General features: G+C 35.3%; 1 protein-coding gene across 36 annotated transcripts in view; it reads right to left on the bottom strand.

The window, feature by feature from the left end:
- Positions 1 to 11929: 11929 nt before the first annotated feature.
- Positions 11930 to 21998, bottom strand: part of PTPRD (protein tyrosine phosphatase receptor type D) — a 2222827-nt gene continuing 2212758 nt past the window's right edge. For all 36 annotated transcript variants that reach the window (XM_058695363.1, XM_058695354.1, XM_058695368.1 and 33 more), the window contains 3 exons: positions 20315 to 20469; positions 17180 to 17315; positions 11930 to 15666 (listed from right to left, as the gene is read on the bottom strand). In XM_058695363.1, coding sequence (XP_058551346.1) covers positions 15598 to 15666; positions 17180 to 17315; positions 20315 to 20469 — 360 coding nt within the window. In that variant the 3' untranslated portion in view covers positions 11930 to 15597. The remainder of the gene's footprint in view (positions 15667 to 17179; positions 17316 to 20314; positions 20470 to 21998) is intronic.

Here is a 21998-nt window from a genome sequence, read left to right as displayed (position 1 = left end):
GTCCTTTAATTCTGAATGATAATATTGCTGGGTAGAGTATTGTTGGTTGTAGCTTGTTTTTTTTTGGTTTGTTTGTTTTTTTCTTTTCAGCACTCTGAATATATTATGCCACTTCCTTCTGGCCTGCAATGTTTATGCTAAAAAATCAGCTGAAAACCTTATGGGATTTCACTTGTACATAACTTTTTGCTTCTTTCTTGCTGCTTTTAAATTTTCTCCTTATCTTTAACCTTTGGCATTTTAATTATTATGTTTTATGGTGTGGACTTTTTTGGGGTCCATCTTGTTTGGAACTCACTACACTTTCTGAACCTGGATGTCTATTTCCTTTTCAAGGTTAGGGAAGTTCTCAGCTATTATTTCTTCAAATAAGTTTTCTGCCCCTTTCTGTCTCTCTTCTCATTGTGAGACACCTATAATGTGAAGATTTGTTTGCTTGATGGTGTCTAAGAGACCCCTTAATCTATCTTCAGTTAAAAAATTCTGTTTGGTGAAATAAAAATCTGTTTAATTTTTGCTGTTCAACTTGGGTTCTTTCTTATTGATGTGCTCCGCATTCACCAATCTACTTTTGGTCCCCTCTAGAGTATTTTACAGTTCAATTATTGTATTCTTGAACTCTGCTTCTTTTTAAATATTTTCTATCTATTTGTTGAAGTTCTTAGTGAGTTCTCCCACTCTTCCATCAAGCCCATTGAGCATCTTTGCAATCATTACTTTAAATTCTTTGTCAGGCATAGTGCTTATCTCTTTTCATTCAGTTCTATATCTGAGGTTTTATCTTGTTTTTTTCTTTTAGAGCTTATTCCTTTTTCTTCATTTTGCTTGACTTTTTGTTTTTGTTTCTATAGATTAAGCTGCACAAAAATTTCTCTAAACTTGAAGAAGTGGTTTTGTCTGTGGTCATTTCTTATGTAGACTTTTTGTATTTTGTGACTTTTGTTGGCTGGCTAGAACTTTGGCTGTCATGGGCTGTGAATTGTGGATGCTGGGGCTGCACTGGTGGGATAGCCAGAGTTGAAGTGGGTATGGGCTGGTACAGTCCTAAGGATCTTCATGCAGAGACTGTCCTGGCAGGACAGCTGCAGCTAAAGTGGAACAAGCTGAGGAGTCTCATGGGTCTCCACATGGGTGTCCACATGGCAGGACACCAAAGCTGAAGGTAATGAAGGCTGTGATAGTCCCTGGGCTGTCTGCAACATGGGTACCTAGAAGGACAGCTAAAGCTGAAGTGGGTACAGTTTGGGTGGTTCCCTTGATTATGCAGAGAACACCCTGCAAGAGAGCTAATACTGAAGTGGGTGTAAGCTGGGGTGTTCCAAAGCTCTCTATGCAGAGGATGCCCTGGCAGGGCAGTTGTAGTGAAGTGGGTGCAATCCAGTGTGGTCTCTGGGTTTTCCATACAGAAGATATCCTGGCAGAATAGCTGAAGCTGAAGTCAGTGAAAGTGCAGGAGGGGGGAGTCCCAGGGCTAGAAACAAAGGGGTCATCTTGGCAGGATTGCTGAAGCTAAAGTGGGTTTAAATCAGGATGTTGCAAAACTTTCCCAGGTACCCTGTCAGGGTAGCTAGAACCTAAGTGGGATATAGACTGGTGGGTCCTGGGGAGCTTCATGCAAGGGGTCGCTGGTGAGACAGCTAAAGTGAAAGTGGGCATCAGCCAGTGTGGTCCCTGTGCTCTCAGTGCAAAGAGTGTTCTGGCAAGATAGTGGATGCAAGCCAGGGCGTCCTGGGTCTCTTTATACTCAGGGAGCACTGTTGAGGCCACTGAAGCTGAAGTAGGTGCAAACCAGGGTGTCCTCAGGTGTCCCATGCAGAGACTGCCCTGGTGGGGCAGCTGGAACCAAGGCAGGAACAGGTCAGGGGTTCCTGGACAAGATAAACCTTTCTGACTTCAGCCTATGCATTCCCTATTCCATACCATATTTTATTTATACCTCTCTGAAAGCTCCTGTAATCTTCAGACCTATATTAGTTATCTGAGTTCTCTTATTACATAAAAAGTCCCTTTAAGGCAAGTACTACATTTAACTCATCTTTGCATCCTCAGTTGAGTAAAACGTCTGATAAATATGACCTGCTCAATTGATATCTACTGTCAGATTCAATGCAATTTCTAAAACACATCTTTAGGGTACTTTTTACAGCAGATATTCTGACCGATTTAAATGTGACAACGTGTATCCCTTATGATGTCATTATACAGTGATATTTTTAAATCTTCATTTTCCATTATATTGGGATTAGATTGAAAAATTAGCAGGGGATAGGCCATCATTGTATCCTCAAAGGTTTTTGGTGAGGATCTATAGGATATGATAGAAGTTAAGGAAGGTATCAGATGATAGAATAATCACAGTTAGAACTCCTGAATTATTCCGTGACCATTATTTCAACTATGCATGGGTTTCGCTGTAGGGAATAATAGCAGAATGAGAATCTGGGCACCACTTTACTAAAAGCTATGCAGTTTAGAGCCCCAATCAAAGGCTGGCCCAAGGCCTAGGTAGTGCCTTTTATTTTCCTTTCTTCTCCACCTCCTGCCAGTTTACATCTACTTCTTGGGGCTGATATGTTTAGGTGTGCTTAAAGAAGGAGAGAGAGAGATATCTGAACTCCAGGATAAGCCTTAAGTTCACTTATCCAATAGCCAATGTAAGTGGAAAAGGATGTTTCTGGGGTTGGTGAAACCTGAGTTTATGCCTCCTAAAGACACATTGGTTGTGCTCATTAGTAATCATAGCCTTGAAGGAACTTTTTATGTAATAAGGGAACTAAGACAACAAATATAAGGCCAAATGTAACTAGAGCCATAAGAGAGGTGCAAATAGAATATGATATGATGTAGAGTGAGGTCAGAAGGACTTATCATGGAATAATTACTAGAGGACACAACCCTGCCAAGTTAACTTTATCCACTACCATGTGCTGGAAATGATGGGACAGAGGCCAGCCTGGTTGTGGACAAGAGACTGAAAAAAGTTCTCCTTTACAGATGACAGTTTGTGATTATGAAAATTCTGACCAAGAGTTTTTGGTCTTTCCATTTGTTTATCATGAAACTTTTTGTGTTTATGAATCCATTCTATGGAACCTGATTAGTTCCATGGTGAAGGTCAACTCCTGAACACATAGTTCCTCTACCATTGCTAACACTGTCTGTCTCTATGCAACTGTTATGCCAAAGCCTTATCATTCCCTTAACCTGATATGTTGATCTTTGTTCTTTGGCACACTATTCTCTTTGCCTAAAATGTACTCCCAGACTTGTCCAACTTATTGAATACTACTCATCTTTCAAGATGAAATGCAGGTTTGCAGAGCACAGGATGTCTAAGCTGACATTCTTGGGTAGAATTGAATTATTCCATTCATACTTATTTCATATTGTTCTGTTGCAATCATATGTTGTCAAAATGCTTCTTTCTTAGTCTGGAAGCATTTTAGTCTGAAAATAACATAGGCTTTCTATGTTATTTTCAGTGTCATTTGCCTAGTGTTAGGGGAAAGAGATGAGTATTTGCTAATGATTAGTGTTGAACAAATGAAAGAATGGAAGGAGCAAATAATCCAGAGGACCATGCAGGTGACTTTATCAATAATCACAAGCCCCTTGTTAATAGCATCTTGTAGAGAATGCAGTTGGAATGCCAAGATGATCCTTGTTAGCTTAGAACATATTTTCCTAGTTCAGATTATTTCAAAGAGGAAGTAGAAAGAATAATCTGCTCTTACCAAATATATAGAAAAGTATTTTCAAATGTTACAGATTACCATGTTGGTATATATATGATCAGAAGTTCAGCCCTTCCATGTTTTACCTTCATTACTAGAAGCAACAAAAATATTCTTAGCTATTATTTACCTTGTCCTTATTCTATGCCATCCATTTCACTCCTCACAAAAAACCTCATAAGAGAGGTGCTGTTTCTATTTTATAGAGGAGGTAAGAGGCTTTGTAAAATTAGGTCAATTGTCCAAATCATGTAGCTATTACATGGAGAAGGCAAGATTTACTCCCTGGTTGACTTGCACTAAACTCGATGTTCCCTAGATGTGATGACTGTTTCTTAAAGGTCAAACACAATTCCATAGGGTCCCTTTTCCCTTCAACCTTGAATTTTATTCCTTCTTGGCAAATGAGTCCAACGTGTTACAGGTGGTTATTGGTTGCCTTTTTTAATGATAAAGACACATTTTGAGTGATAAAAATATCAACATATGTTCTCATTCATGAAACTTTAGACTACTATAATCCTAGAATATAGATCTCAATAATATCTATGAGTCCTTCTGATTATTTTTCACATGATAAAATGAGATTCAGAGAGATTATCTGACTTTCCCAGATTACAGTATGAGTAGCAGAGCTGAAATTAGATGCTGGACTTCAAGATTTCCATTTTGTGTTTCTTTACATTTCAGTATACTGGGTTCTCCATTCCCCCTGCAGTCTTCAATCCCTTCTTCAGTTAATTACCTTATGCAAGGTAGATCATCTTTCTGTGCCAGGGTATAATTACTGCTCCAAGAAGGTTGCAGTGGTCCACTTCTCAATATTGTGAGGATGATAATTAAGAGCTATAAAACACTCCGGAACACACAGCATTATACAAACGCCAACGTGGTGCAAGCAAGTCTATTTCACAGTAATTAACCTGGCATCCAACAAGGGAGAGATCAGTAATTTGTGAATGACTTTGCAGAAATGACCATTTTTCTGTATCTTAAGAGTAACCCAGAATCAGGAAAAAGATCAAACTTTGCATATGAATGTATGACAAGATATTTTGTAGGTGACTATTATTTTTCTTCTTCAGTATTGTTCTTTAACAGACATGTACCTTTTTAATGGAAAGTGGAAATGCTGAGTTTTATCAACAATGAGCATAAATCGTCCATGAATCATAACTTTTGTATGTATTGTGTGTATTATTTCAAATTTATATATAAGCCTGGAGGATAAATAATTTCATCTCCATTGTATAGATGAGAAATGCAAGGCTGAGAAGATTAAGTAACTTGATTAGGACCAATTAAGCTAATAAATGATGAAGGTGGATTTTAACCCAAGTCTTTTTGGTTCTGGGGTTTTGCTTTTCTTTGTGATATATGACATTATCATAGTCAATAGGCTTTGCACCTTCAGTTGGTTTTCCAAGAATAATATAAATCCAGCACTGATCCATTCATACTCTTATGCTTGCCTGTCTTGGTAGTCAATGATCCACTGTTTCAACCTAGTGGATGGGCTAGCATCACAATCTAAGACCATGAGACACACTTAAATCCTTGTAACCTTTAAGGAGGGCACTGGTGATGAGCACTATTATATGTAAGTGACAGATCACTAAATTCTATGTGTGAAATCAATTTTACCATATATGTTAACTAACTAGAATTTAAATAAAAACTTAAAAAAATCCTTCTAATTTATATGCAGTCCAAACCCAAGACATTATTTACTTTAGTAGTCCAATCTAGAGTAGAAGTCACTATATTTCACCTCTTTTGTTTCCAGTTTGAGTAGGAAAAAAAAAAAAGATAATGGAGAACTGGAGAGACCAAAACAATTTTGGTTGCACCCTAATTTAAAGACAATTATTTCTACCCCAGGTTTTTCTTTGATTTTATGTATGTTATAATATACCTCCTTTAAAAATGTTTTATAATCATTTTTTTATATCATCATGTGTTTTTTTTTACAAAAACTAGTTATTTAATGGCTAAATGGTAATGTATTACACATGTTACTATGGTGTGTGTGTGTGCATGCATATATGTGTGTGTATAAAATTTTACTTATATGCAATTTCACTTATATGTATTTTTCTTTAATCATTTCCTAGTTTGGAAATTTAGGCTGTTTCCACTTTTATTTTTCTGTTAGAAATATTTATATATTCTACAATTTCAGATTTCATAGATCTTGCCTACTAATTTATTTCCTTAGAATTTGCAAAAAGCCTTTTAAAAAGCAAAGGTAAATACTTTTCAGATTTATATTTTTACAGTTATATTTTAGTTTATTGAAATTCTCTTAAGTTATGAAGTTTAAGCATATTATTAAGTAAAAGATCCCTAAGGTAATTATTAGGAAGTTATTGATTTTTTTTTTCTTTTTAAAAATAGACTTTGAATTTTTGAGTAATTTTAGGTTGACAACAACATTTAATAGAGTACAGAGAATTCCCATAAAGCCCCTGTCCCCAAAAGCATAATTTCACCTACTATAAACATCTCACATCAGAATATTACATATCCTAAAATTGATGAACTTACATTAACACCAAAGTTACCCAAAGTCAGTAGTTTACAGTAGGGTTCATTCTGCATAGTACATTCTGTGGGTTTTGACAAATGTATAATGACATGTATCTACCAGTATAGCATGATATAGAATAACTTCAGTGCCCTAAAAATCCCCTGAATTGTATTTATTCATTCCCCTCCCTCACAAAACTATTGATGTTTTTATTCTCTTTATAGTTTTGATTTTTCCAGAATGTCATATAATTGAAATCATGCAGTATGTACTTTCTCCAGATTTGATTCCATCACTTAACAGTAGGTATTTAAGTCTCCTCCATAACTTTCCATAACTTTACAGAAAAGTAAAGAAAAAAAAGCTTTTTTTTAAAGCACCAAATGATAATTCATTGTCTGCTTGTATCAATGTTTCTTTGTATATTCATCTGCTGAAATGCATCTTGAGTACCTTCAGGATCTGGCAAATATGAGTAAAGCTGCTATAAACATCTCTGTACAGTTTTTTGTGTGGACATAATCTCTCAGCTCCTTCGGGTAATTATCAAGGAAAGTGATTGCTGGATTGTATGGTACAAATGGGTTTAGCTCTGTAAGAAACTGCTAAAATGTCCTCCAATGAAGCGGTATTTCTTTGCATTCTCATAAGCAATGAATGAGTGTTCATGTTTCTCCACTTCCTCACTAGCATTTGGTGTTTGTAGTGTTTTGAAGTTTTGCCATTCTAAGAGGTATGCACTGGTATTTACAATTCATAATAACAAATGATATTGACCATATTTTCACAGGCTTGTTTGCCATCTGTATATCTTCTTGGGTGAGATGACTATTCAGATCCTTTTGGCCATTTGTTAATAGAGCATTTCATTTTTTTTAGTGTTTAGTTCTTAATTTTTTTTAACTGAAGTATGATTAACATACAATGTTATATTAGTTTCAAGTATACAACATGATTCAATAATTCTATCAGTGCTCATTGCATTAAGTGTAGTCACCATCTGTCACAAAACAATGTTGTTACAGTCACCTTGATTATATTCCATATTCCCTACTTTTCATCTCCATGACTTGTTTATTCTGTAAGTGGAAGTTTGTACCTCATAATCCACTTTTTCTATATTACCCATTCTCCCCACCTACCTTCCCTCTGGCAACAGCCAGTTTGTTCTTGGTATTTAAGAGTCTTTTTGTCTCGTTTTTTCCTTATTTGTTCATTTTTTTCTTAAATGCCACACATGAGTGAAATCATGTGGTATTTATTTTTGACTGACTTATTTCACTTAGAATTATACCTTCTAGGCCCATCGATGTTGTTGCAAATGGCAAGATCTCATTCTTTTCTTTGGCTGAGTAGTATCCCATCACAGTCACTCTCTCTCTCTCTCTCTCTCTCTCTCTCTCACACACACACACACACACACACACACAAACATCCATTCATCTATGGATGGACACTTGGATGGACACTTCCATATCTTGGCTATTAATAAATAATGCTGTAATAAACATATGGGTGCATATATATTTTTTTGAATTAGTGTTTTTGTTTTCTTAGGGTAAAAGCTCAGTAGTGGAATTATTAGATCATATGGTATTTCTATTTTTAATTTTTTGAGGGAACTCTATACTGTTTTCCACAGTGGCTGTATCTATTTGCATTCCCACCAACAGTGCATGAGGGTTCCTTTTTCTCCACATCCTCACTAATACTTGATATTTCTTGTCTTTTTTATTCTATTATGACAGGTGTTAAATGATATCTCATTGTGGTTTCAATATGCATGTCCCTGATGATGAATGATGTTGAGCATATTTTCATGTATCTGTTCTCCATCTCTATGTCTTCTTTGGAAAATGTCTAAAAAAAATAAAATGAAAAAGGTCTATTAAGTTCGTTGGCCCATTTTTATTTGGGTTTTTTTTTTTTTTGGTGTTTAGTTGTGAAAGTTCTTTATATATTTTGGATATTAACCTTTTATCAGATAATCAATTGCAAATATCTTCTCCCATTCAGTAGGTTACCTTTTCATTCTGTTTTCTTTGCTGTGCAAAAGACTTTTATTATGGTATAGTCTTAGTAGTTACTTTTGCTTTTATTATCCTTGCATGAGGTGATATGTCTAGAAAATGTTTCTATGGATGATGTCAAAGAAATTACTGCCTATGTGTTCTTCTAGGAGTTTTATGGTGTCAGGTCTCACATTTAGGTTTTTAATCCATTTTGAGTTTATTTTTGTATATGGTGTAAAAATCCTGGCCCAGTTTCATTCCTTTCCATGTAGCTGTATAGTTTTCCCAGAACCATTTATTAAAGATACTGTTTTATCTTCATTGTATATTCTTGTCTTCTTTGTCATAGGTTAAGTGACCACATAAGTGTGGGTTTATTTCAGGGATCTCTATTCTGTTCCAATCATCTATGTGTCTATTTTTGTGTCAGTACTATATTGTTTTGATTATTATAGCTTTGTAGTATATCTTAAAATTTGGAATTGTGATACCAACAGCTTTGTTCTTTCTCAAAATTGCTTTGGCTACATGGGGTCTTTTGTGATTCTATACAAATTGTTCTAGTTCTGTTAAAATGCAATTTGTGTGTTGATAGGGATTGCACTAAATCCGTAGATTGCTTTGGGTATATGGACATTTAACAATATTAGTTCTTCCAATCCATGAGCTTGGAATATCTTTACATTTTCTTGTGCCATCTTCAACTTAGTAGTGTTTTATGGTTTTCAGAGTTTGGACTTTCACTTCTGTGGTTAATTTTATTTCTAGGTATTTTATTCTTTTTGGTATAATTGTAAATGATTGTTTTCTTAATTTCTCTTTATACTACTTTGTTACTTTATACAATTTATACTACTTTATACTACTTAATGTATAGAAATGCAACACATTTCTGTATATTAATTTTGTATCCTGTGACTTTACTGAATTCATTTATCAGTTCTAGGTTTTTGGGGAGTTTGGGGATTTGGTATATATAGAATCATGTTACCTATAGGTAGTAACAGGTTCACTTCTTCTTTACCAATATGGATATCTTTTCTTTTTCTTGTCTTATTGCTTCATCTAGGACTTCCAATACTATATTAAGTGAAAGTGGTGAGAGTGGACATGCTTGTCTTGTTCCTGATCTTAAGGGATAAGCTCTCAGTTTTTTACCACTATGATGTTAACTGTGGATTTTTCATGTATAGCATTTGTTATGTTGAGATATGTTCCCTCTAAATCTACTTTGCTGAGGATTTTTATCATAAATGAATATTGTACTTTATCAAATGCTTTTTTCTCCACCTATGAGACAATATACGTTTTTCATCCTTTCTCTTGTTAATGTGATTATCACATTGATTAATTTGCAAATATTGAAGCACCCTTGTATCTGTGGAATAAACCCTATTCGTTTGTGGTATAGGAGTTCGGTTTGCCAGTATTTTGTTAAGGATTTTTTCATCAATGTTCTTCAGAGATATTGGCCTATAGTGTTGTCGTTGTTGTTTATAGTGTACTTATCTGGTTTTGATATTGGGATAATGCTGGCCTCATAGAATGGGTTTGGAAGCTTTCCTTATTATCTTTTGGAATAGTTTGAGAAAAGCAGGTATTAATTCTTAAAATGTTTGGTAGAATTCACCTGTGAAGCCATCTAGTCCTAGACTTTTGTTTGTGGGAATTTTTTTTTTTTTATCACTGATTCAATTTCATTTCTAATAATTGTTCTGTTCAAAGTTTCTATTTCTTCCTGATTCAGTTTTAGGAGCTCATATATTTTTAGGAATTCATTCATATCTTCTAGCTTGTCCAGTTTATCAAGCAATTTTACATAATAGTCTCATAATTCTTGGTATTTCTGTGTGTCAGTTGTTATTTCTCTTCCTTCATTTCTGATTTTGAGTTCTCCTTTTTATATTGATGAGTCTGGCTAACAATTTATCAATTTTATCTTTTCAAAGATCTGTTCTCTCTCTGTCTCTCTCTAGTTTTTATTTCTGCTCTTATCTTTATTTCCTTCCTCCTACTGCCTTTGGGCTTTGTTTGTTATTCTTTTTCTACATCCTTTGTGTCTAAGTTGTTTCAGATTTTTCTACCTTCTTGAGGTAGTCCTGTATTGCTATAAACTTCCCTGTTAGAGCCGCTTTTGCTGCATCCCAAAGATTTTGGATACTATGTGTTCATTTTCATTTGTCTCCATGTCTTTTTTTTAGTAAATTATTATTAACTAATAATATCTCCATGTGTGTTTACATGTGAAATTAGCTATTTTGTCTTCTTTGGCATTCCATTCAGACATCTGATTAAAATAAGGCATCACAGTGATTAAAATTACAAATATGATTCACCTTGAACTTTTTGTCTTGTTTTATGGCCAAGGACTGTGTGCTTACACAAACAGTAGGGTGGTCAAACCTGCAAATTAAAAGCCAATTAGGTGGAGAGAAAAAATGAAGGAGAAAAAAAAAAGCCTCTAGTTGTCTATTCACTATCAGGATTTCCAAAATCATATATGGATAATTGATTTAGTCCCTATTTCCATGGCAACCAAGTAGTTTTAATACCAAAAATACCTGTGCTTTGCCTTACCTTATCTCATCAGGTTGACTTGCAGTCTGTAGGTCTACCATATTCATTTGCATGTAGCAAGGTGACAGCCACCTTAAACCCTCCTTTGACAACTCAATGAGCACATTCTCTTCTATCCATAACTGCATCTTGAGATGAGCACTCAACCCAAATCACATCACTGACGGACAAGAAGCCTCCATTCCATTCAAAAACCTCTATATGTGTTACTGGGAAAGTAAATTCTTCCACTTACTCGCCTGTGGTGAAGCTTTCAGGTACACAAAGTTTGCTTAAAACTGACAGTAAGAAAGTCAAAACCAGGCTGGGAGACATCACCTGAGCCCCAAATGCAGCTGTGCCTAATGATTAGGAATGTATTCCTACTCTTTACCTATGAGCGCACTCCTAATCTTTTAGTACATGTGTCAACACTTTCCTTTCCTTGTAAGCCAAGGTGAATCAGACTTCCTGTCCCTAACAATTCAAAGTCCTAACTTCAAGAATCCTCTACTTTCCTTCAAAACATTTGTTAGAGTGTATTTTTATTATTTTTTTGATGCCAGCTTTTTTTCCTAGGCTGTAGTCTCTGCTCAAGCAGCAGCATCTTATATATCCATATGCATCTCAATGCCTAGAATAGTTCTAACCCTTAATATTGAATAACTGAAAAAACAATTCAGGCCAACCATTTTCTTAAAAAGTTAAGAAGATTAAGAAGTTTTCCAAAAAGCTTAAGAAGTTAACATTATGGGGCTACTTTTATATGTGTGAGAGATATCTGTTGTTTCAAGATGATAATATATGCCGAAATCCTTAAATTTACAGAGTGGTCATCTACAGAGTTAAAGATTGCCCATGAGCTCTATTTTGAATGATACAAAGGGCCTCCTTCTTCCTGTATGAACTTGAGTAAACTATTTTTCTAAGCCTCACTTTGCTCACCAGTGAAAGGTGTTCACCTCAAGGCAGGCACCTGTAGGTAGCAGCCTCTTGGTAAGCCGAATTACTATTAGTACAAATGAACTTACCAGATAGCCAGAGGAGAAAAGGGGATAACCAAAGCACTTGAGTGGACAAAAGCAAAGGCCAAGGGCTGCATAACACTGACATTTTTATTAGAATTCATTTGTAACAAATGGAACTTGTGTCAGCAAAGAACTGATTTTCATACAGACTTCTTTCGCCACCAATGTAACGAAGTAAGAAAATAAAAAGCACGCCTTTCATTCTGTAAAACATTTACGCGTACTACTAATTAGAGGTAATTGTATTTTTTAACAAGCCATTTTACAAGTTATTTTTTTTTTTAATTTTTCAGTCTATGCATCCAAAACGAGAGCAAAGAACACAACTGTTATTATCTTTGTAAAGACACTCCAAGCTTGAATGGCAAAGCCACATACAGATGGATAGGATGGATCTGTAGCCTTCTGATCTCTGCTGGAGTATCAGGGCACCCATAAACCCCAAGGAAATCAAAGCCCATAAAGGAAAAAGAAAAGGGAATTAAAAATAAAAAGGAGGGACTAAAACAAGGCAAACCCAAAAATAAACAGGAAAGAAAAAAATCTCTACGTTACTGAAGAATTTTTTCCCTTCCTGCATCGATGTTGTGTTATTTACATACACACAAATGAATTTCTGAAGCAGTTTCTTACAGATGGGTTCAAGTAATAACATTATTGGGTGTAGAATCAATAGGGCAGTGCATAGTACAAAGGTATAGAAAGTGCAAAGTTCCCTAGAGGCCCTTCCCTCCCCTGGCTGTCCTCGCCGTTGTCTAACCATGCAAATCATTTTTAAAAAAGAGCTAAAATAAAGTTCTGTACAAATCACTTTTTATATATTTTGATTTTTTTTTTTACCATTGTAACTAATTACAAAATTATACATAACTACACGTACATAGGTAAATAATAGCACCGTACTGGTTATGATGATGAAAATAATTGGAAACTTGAAAGTTTATGGTTATGGTAGATAAAGATGTTTACCTGGGAAAATCAAACTAGAATGGTTGCACAGAGTGGAATGCACATCAATGACAGTAAGGGAGTTAGTTCTCTGAACAGCGCCTAAACAGTAAGATACCTAGTCTCCGCCTCGTTTGTATGGTATGCATCCCATTGATTTTCTTCTTGTGATTATTCTCCTCTTTCCCTTTGCCAAATGGACAGTTTTTACTTCAGGGAGAGAAACTGCTCACTGGCCAGTTGTCTTTGTGCGTTAGACACCATCATATTCTACATGTCTAACATGGCATGTCTGCAAGTCTGTCTGACCCCCTTTGTTTCACTAAATGAAAATCACAGCACTCAGTAATCTGGCACTTGGATAAATTTCCAAAAGATACAAAGTAAAAGAAAACAACAGATCCACATAGTGCACATTCTTCTCTGGTTCTGATGTAGGTTAGAGAGTCTCATTCTGAGGTAGCCTTCTAGATACTTTTTTTTTTTTTTTTAAGTATTATTATTTTTTTTTCTTTCTTTTTTTTTTCCTTTTTTTTTCTTTTTTATACAAAAGTGCTCAAATAAGATGCTTGCAAGTGTTTGGTCTCTTGGATTTCATTCTACTAGTAATGGTAAAATGTGGAAAACAAAAATCTTTGTATTGTATGCTGAACACCAATGAAGTTAAAATTAAACCAAAATATTCTATCTATACCAAAACTCTTTAGGAGTTCCTTGGATATTTTGAGGGTTCTTTAAAATCATATAAGATACGGCAAACTCATGCCATTATACATGGCTTACTATAGCAATTTTGTTGGAAAATTTGGAATTATATTGGAAAATAAACAGTTGCTCAATTTCCCCTTTTAGAAAAATCCTAATGGACTAGTGCATATATTCCAAAGTTGACAATGATATTTATCACTAAAATAAGTTTGGTGTAGTTACTGAATGTTACAGAATAGATTTGGAAAGGATTCTAAATAAAACAAGTAGCTTTTCCTGATGTTGGCAATCATGAAAGGAAGGGCCCTGATTATCCAAGTGCTTTGGGCTGGTACAATCACTAACATCCCCGACTTAGTTGAAAACTAGGAATGCATATTATTCAAAGAGTTTTTGTACATGTGGTAAACAGATAATGCTTTAATTGGAAGAGTAACATATATGAACAACTAATGAAAATAACCAAAAGCTAAAAAGAAATGCTATTAAAATAGGCATCAATTATAAGGCACTCTAAATGCATAACTAAAACCAAAAGGAAAAGTACAGCACTTGCCAGGAGTGCTGTATGCCACAAAATGTTTCTGACTGAACAGAGTAACATGAGTTTGGCTTTGCCCCTGTTACATATCATAAATGCAAGTTTCATAGCACATACTATAGACAATATACGGTTGAATACATTGTTTTTAAACAACTTGATAGCTGATATATTACAACATTCTCCCCTCCTAAAGGGATATGCACTGACCTTTCCCACATGCACACCTCTTAGATAGTTAATTTTTTTATTGCACTAGAGTGTTAGAAATATTGAACTTTGTTGGAAGCCTGGCTAACAAAGGATATCTGAATATGAGTAGGTGGGTGGGGGGAGACTGGGTAGGAAATTAGGGGGTGAGGTTTGACAATCACTGATGTGCATTCCTCATTTCCTTTAAAATTAAAACTTTATGATATTAAGAAATACCCATATGTCATAAAATTAATAACAAATTGAAAAAGATGTTTATAATAGCTTTTCTACCTAAAAAAAGACCCAAAAAAACAAAAACAAAAACAAAACAAAAAACAAAACAAAATCATGGAAGAACTGAATGATAGCTATATCTATCTTTTTGTGTGGACACACTGTCTATATATACATAGACACCCCTGTAAAATATGGATATATATGTATATATGTTAGCAGCAACTTTATACTTTGCGCCTCCCTGTTGATTCCAAAAATAAAACAAAACAAAATGAACTTCTCTTTTACTGTTTGAAGAGAACGGGTACTTTCTTACCAACCAAAACTGAACAGAAGTGTAAAAGTAATCTGACAAGACCAATACTGTAGATTAAGAATATTGCACAAAAATGTGCAAATGTTCAAATTATTTGATTATTTCTACAGCAAGATATTACAGATAACAGTTCTACAGCTTAAAAAAAACCTACAATTTGGAAATAAAAAATGAAGAGTTATGTATCTTTTTTTAAAATTCACTTTATCGAATGATACATTTTGTTAAAAAAAAGTTTACACAGTTAAAAATGAAGCACAGGTCAGCAGTATCTTTACAATACTAAAAAACTAAATCAAAGACTTTCTTTTTAAACATTTCCCCCCATTCCCCCTGAAATGTTATTATGAGCAGTATGGTGGGAAGGGGCGATGTCGCAGCAGAGTCCATTTTATCCTATGAGAAGCCACACCAGCAAACATCTTGCACTGAACTGCAGGACTCTGGCAATTTCTCCTCACACCTAACAAGCAATCCTGAACAAGATGGTGGTTCTTTGCTGTGATTTCTTCTTCCCTTTATTTTGAATCCTTGAGGTGTCTGTAAATAAAATCCTTCAGATGCCTCATCAGTCAGGATTCTCTTTATTATTTTTCAGGTTAGATTATTAAACTGTGAATTCTTGGTCCACCCAAAAGAGTTTGTTTTTATTTTGTTTTGTTTGTAATAGTCCCACTAAGTGGTAGTTAGCTAGAAGTTAAGAAGGACTTCTCGAGTGCCCTGTATGGCTCAGAAGAGACTCCGTGGATACTGAAGGGCCTGCAGTAAGAACCCAAAGGGGGTCAGGGGTTTCTACGTTGCATAGTGATCAAAGCTGCCCAGGTACTCCAGTGCGGCTCGGTAGCAGAACTGGTACTGGTCCTACAAGAGACCAAGCATGGGAAGAAACAGGACAAGTGGCTGTGAGTACATTTTAATAGAAAGATGAAAATCAAATTCCAAAACCAGTTACAACTGGATGGGGGCAAAATCACTATTCTCATCAATTAATTCAATCCAATGATCGATCCGTTTTAGTGAGCAAAGAATGATCAGCCTCATGGGGTGTCTGTTCACTTCACCAATCAGTTTGACTAAAATAGTCTCCTTATTCCTAAGTTGTAATGGCTAGAGTGAATATTATCTTCCAGACAGTGTGAGCATTTCTCCAAGCAGTACCAAACAATTACCAATACCGAACATGTGAACATATCACTGCTGTCTTTTACAACTATCTGCTTATTTGTGATAACTTATTCTCAGTTTGCAATATTAAAGAGAGGCTAATTCAGACACACATTGTCCTGAGAAAAACCTGGATTCATTTATCTTCTGGGCTATTGAAAAAATAATTTCAATAAAAAAAATCGTTTCAGATAGTAGACCTTAGTACCTGCAATCAGAATTACCCACCATCATTTCTGATGTTATTATTTAAGTAAGGGTGAGGAATAGTAGATACATAAAGCCATTTACAGAGGGCTCTGGAGTTTCAAGCTTTTCATCCCCTGAAAGTGGCATCAAGACTGGCTGCCTATATCAAAAAACACCCGTGTCATTTGGCCTAATTCAGTGTGATTGCTGGTTATCTGTTCTAGAACGGCCTACATTAAAATAAAGTAACTTGAAACATGTCCTTTTTCAGACAGGAAAGAACATTGTCATATTGGAATAAGTTGGGGCATTGTTGGAGAGAGAAAAAGTAGAATTTTTGCCATAAAAGGAAGTTATTTTCAGTAGCCAATGGGGCTGAAAGTAGATAGTTTCTATTTTGCTTAAATGTGCATTTTTTTATAATAAAAATGGTAATGCAAAATAAATGGAATTTGCTTCCCTATGTTGTCACAGTAAGTTGCTTGGCTAAATGTTAAAGGGTTTTTAAACGTTCAATTTCCCTCTGCTACCCTCAGCACCCATTAAGTTTGTCAGGCTGACATCATGCTTTGGGCAGTGCAAGCCAAATGCTTGTACTATTTTGAAATCACAATTTGGAAGATATTGCGGGTAATGAATTTAGGAATACATATAAATTGTATAATTTGGCGGCCTTTTGAGGAGCAGAAACACTCACTCATTAGAAATGAACAGTCAGTATGCCAGACTGGCTATATCACAAACTCATATTATTCTAAAAAAATAAGAATTTCATTATCAGTTATTAGGAGAGAATATGGGGTATTAATGTCTCTAGGGCCTTTCCAGGATCCAAATATATAAAATGGCATACACAGAGGGGAAAGAATGAGGTTCAAAAGTACTAAACAACTGGATTTTTCCTACAATATTTTCCTGTATCTTGTTCTGTTGTCAAGTCTCTGGATTCTATGAGGTCCTGGCTAATAAAACCTATTATTTGGTTCTTGAGATGTGACAAACTCATGGAGATTTTTCTCACCTCTGTCTGTACCATGGCTGGTCGTTGTGTTCTTAACATTTTGACAGTCTGGAAGATATCTACAACTCCTTCATATCTCATTCTTTCCAAAACAATGCTTAGTGTTATGAAGACTCCAGTTCTTCCGACGCCCGCACTGTCATAATAACAAAGACAGCGTTACTGGATGCGACACTCATAGTCTTCACCACGTTTGCTTGGAAGCAGACATATGTGCACCTGTTTCCATATGACATCAGGTTCTTCCACAGCAATGTTCAGGAAAATGTGGTGTTGCATTAAAAAATGACTACTCTTAGGAAAATGTGTCATGGTAAAATGTGAGAATGAATGTAGAGTAATTAAGTCCTACTAACACAATGACTTTTCAACTGGGATTTGGTAAGATGCAGGAAACATAAATATGGGAAATAAATAGATGCAGGGAATGCTAAGTCAAATATAGGTTAATACTCTTCATGCAGATCCTGAAATTGTAAACCTTGCCTGCTTAATATTTTTAAAGTGTGAAATAATTTTGATAAGGTAAGGTAGATTTCAATTTTATTTATTTCCTGTAGTCACTTACAATCTATGCAGGATGTTTCATCATTTAGACATGTCAATAAATAAGAAGGCTTATAGACTCTTCAAATTTAGACATTAGTTTTGATTTGAGAAAACAGATTCTGTTATGGGATTTTTGATACAGGATTCTTATTTATTCTTTAGAAGGGTTGGTGAATGTCTTATATGTACATATTGTGTAAATGTATATATATTTGTTCTCTCTGCTGAAAATTAAGACTTTAACAGATTCTCAAAGGGGTCTTACCTTAAAAAAAATGAGCTATATGTTTATCTACTAGTTTTAGATGTTCAGGAGCTAAAACACCAGGATTCTTTCTACCACATTAGCAATGTTTTGACTTTGTTTTCTTTATTGTTTTAAGATAATTCCAGAATGTTCACTGCAGCTAGAGAAGAAAATTAATTCATAGCTTTTGTGCTCTTAAAAAGTAGGAAAGCATCTGGAGGTTTAGGTAATGAGGAGAAGAGTGAATAATCTGAAAAATCCCTACATTTTTGGATCCTAATTAAAAGGCACGTGTAACGCTTGGGTACAGGCTGTAGAAAATGGATGGATTCATTTACTTGGGGATGTAGCTGACAGGCATATATAAATAGTGGGTCCCTTTATAAACTGGGTTTTCTAAAGATCCCAAACAGAAATGTTAAGTGCAGCTTTAAAATCCATGGGCAGTCTATACTAAGTGGCTGAAGATGTCCAGGAGTAGTCAAGGTTCTCTGTTAAGAGAGTAGATGACCTTGAAGGTCCCTTTCAACCTTGAAAGTCTCTCTTACTCCTGAGAGGCTGTGATTTATGATCTTTTTTTTCCCCCTGAATGGTCCAGGTATTCCAGAGTCTATTTAACCTTGATTTGATTGCTCAAATGTATCAAAATATAGGATTTCTGGATTTCTACTAGGTGCTTTCAAGAAAATAACAGACAGTGGCCTTACAACTTCTGAATTTATTGACTTCAGAATGCTAGTTTAATAACTTGTAAATGAGGTGAATAGTATTTTAAGGATATTCCCAGATAAGGTAAAATATCTAGACGTCACATATATATGTGTGTATATATAGACATATATATGTTTGTGTGTGTGTGTGTGTGTGTATAAACAGGTCATAGGTAAACTCCTTATACTAAAGAAGTATTTAAATCATTTTGTGATGGTAAAAGCAATGGGAAGTAAACACATTTATACACTTAACTTTATGGCAATGTCTAAAGTTAAAAATATATATTAAATATATCCTTTTTTATAGTTTATACTAGAAAAGTTTGAATTAGCATTTGGGCAACTTATGTAGAAAGTTAAGGGGAATACTCAGGTAATTTAACTCCAATCTATACCATCCATTGTGTCTGAATATTGGAGTATATATGTTATTCCCTACACGCTCTTTGGTTGTCTAGAACAAAGGATTTTGGATAACTGAACACAAAGCTAATGTGAATAACTAAGATCCACTACTCATAGAATATGCCATGTCTGGGGAACATGATGTGCTAGAAAGAATCTCAGAGATGAGCTGAGAAAATTGAGATCAAGAGAAATCACCCTACAGTCACAAAGCTAAATGATGACAGAAGTGAGGCTAGAACTCAGGTATCTTAAAGCCTAAATTGAATATTTCTCCTATTTTGAGATCTTGTCTTCCATATCACTAAAAATCATAGTTTGGCATCTATGCCTTTCTTTTATTTTCCATTTTTTACCCTTCCTTTCCCCCTTCTTTTTCCTGTCTGTTCCCCCTTCCCTTCCCTTTCATTTTTTCAAGCAAAATAAATTTTTAAAGTAAATTCCCTTAAGATTTCGACCATAAAGGGATTAGAAATTGAGACTTCAAATTGATAGAATCTGAAAATATGTTAGTTTAAATAAAATTAGGTGAATTCCCTTTGTTGGAGGGTTTCTCCATAACAACTTCCAAAAGCACTAAATTTATGGTGAGTGTCCTTTCTGAACCGTTTACTTGCTATTTCTATTAACTCCAATGACTTGAATTATAAAATGCCGTGGAAACTATTGAAAATAATTAACTTGAAGGTGCTTCATTTTCTGATATAGCAACAATTTTCAAGCAAATTGCAATTTTAACTGAGGTACCATTCTAATCATTTACTGACTGGCAAGAATTAGTATTATCATTAAGGCTTGATAACTATTTATGGGTTTCCTAAAAAGACAAACACAGGAGATAGAGAAGAACAGTTATCAGTGTAATGCTATGGAAGTAGAATAAGTAAGAAATAATTAACTGAACAAATTATCATGAGGGGATATGCCAACAATTCCTGCTAAGGTAAACTAGGTAAGGGAAAAAATGCAGTTCGGTCTTTGTTAAAAGATGTAAAATTTGGGGATAAAAATCTTACCTCTTGTTATTTTCATTTATTTTTGAAAAGAGAGAAATGAGACTTGCTTTAGATTTTACAATATATGTCTGAGAATAAAATATCAATTATACTGATTCACTACAATAAGCTTGTACTGACAATGAATAGAAAGCAATGCACATTTTCAAAGTTACTATCACATTCATCACAAATGGAAACTCATCATTCTTGATAGTTAACTCACCTGCAATGGACTGAAATGGGCCCATCTTGGCCAAACTGCTCTTTTGTTTTATGTACTTGGCCAATGAAGTCAATAAATCCTTCTCCAGACTTTGGCACTCCTTGCTCTGGCCAGTCAGTGAACTGGAACTGCCTCACTGTTCGGGACTGTCCGTCCTATACAAAGAAAGCCACATACCCAGCCACAGAGGAGGATACCAGGAAGATCCAGCCAGTGTACAGACCACAGCAGCAGGAATATTTTTTTTTCCAAAAAGAATAAAAAAAAAAAGAGGTGTGGGGGGTGTTAGAAACATGTTTAACTAGAAATTTAGTCACATGTGTGTCTTATCTGTTATTAACACTGTCTATATTCACATATATTTAAATTGCAAATTCAGTCTGGCGATGCCCAAGTAAAAACCTGGGTTCTTGTAAAAAGCCATCTAGTTCCCATATTAGTAAATGCTTCCATGATCCAAACTTTGCCTTCAAAACCAAAGTGGAACATATATACTCTATTTTAAAAATTTCAGGAGCCAATAACTTAATATTGAAAGGAGCAACTAGGCATGTCATCCAGACCAGAGATTTTGCTATTGTCACAATAACTTCCCGTCTGCTGTGCTTGCTTATATCTAGCATTGTCAAATGACAAATAGTGACACTAAAAGGATCTGACACCAACTGGGTAGCTGTTAATCTCGATGCCCCACATGTCTCAGAGGCATACAATTTCTAGCCATGGTAGTGTATATAGCATGTGTTATGCAACTATGCTGTTGGGTGGGAAGGAAGTAAGGGGGTCCCTCAAGGAGATAAAAGAGATTATTATCAAATAAACACTCTATTCTGAAAAAGCACTCTTCTGGCTGACCACAGGAATTAGGCACTGTGGGGAGTTTAACAGACCAATGGAAAGAAAACAAGCTGGATATGAGAGGAATCTTTAAAGTGATTAGGCAAAACTACTCTGACTCATGAAGCATAAATGATTTGAGAAAGATCTACTAATGTGCCTCTGATTCCTTCTAGAACAGTGTTTTCAGAAGCACAAGAAAAGCAGAAGGGACCCTCTCTTTAATTGGAGGAATAAGAATAATGGCCATAAACTTTCTTCGCTGAATCTGCTGAGAGGGAGAGGGTCCAAATTCCATGCTTGGAAAGACTGATCCTATTTGAAGAGGCACTGCTCCCAGTTAAGCCTTCAACTTGTTCCTCCTTTCCATTTTTGTAACATCTCTTTTCCCTTTAAAGGCCTTTGGATATGGGTATGCATGTTCCCAAGATTCTGGTTAAGTAGACAGAGACCCAATCTTTCCCATTCAGTCAGACTGAGAGGAGGGGATGGCTTAGCTTGAGATGGGCATACATAACTTGTGTCTTGTGTTTTCCACAGGAAAAGGGCATATTCCTGACTGTCATCATTTGATAAAACAGGAAGATCACATTAACTTTGTGGGAACACTGAGGAATATGCAAATAACTGCTTGGCCCCATAACTAACTTATGGATGGTAACCATGGAAGCATGATTTACTTCCCTCTGTTTCTGGAAAAGGTTTGGAAAGCACAGGAAGGAAGCCAAAGGCTAGGTAATGCAGATTTGTCCTCCTCTGAATATCCTGGGGATTTCATTTCTGACTACAGTTGCTTTTAGCAGCAAGAAGAGGTCATGTGCACAAACCCTTACTATTTGGAGGAGAG

Source organism: Neofelis nebulosa, chromosome 12, assembly GCF_028018385.1.
Source record: "Neofelis nebulosa isolate mNeoNeb1 chromosome 12, mNeoNeb1.pri, whole genome shotgun sequence".
Taxonomy (NCBI): domain Eukaryota; kingdom Metazoa; phylum Chordata; class Mammalia; order Carnivora; family Felidae; genus Neofelis; species Neofelis nebulosa.
Note: the sequence above shows the minus strand (reverse complement) of the source record. Positions and strands in the feature narration are given on the sequence as shown.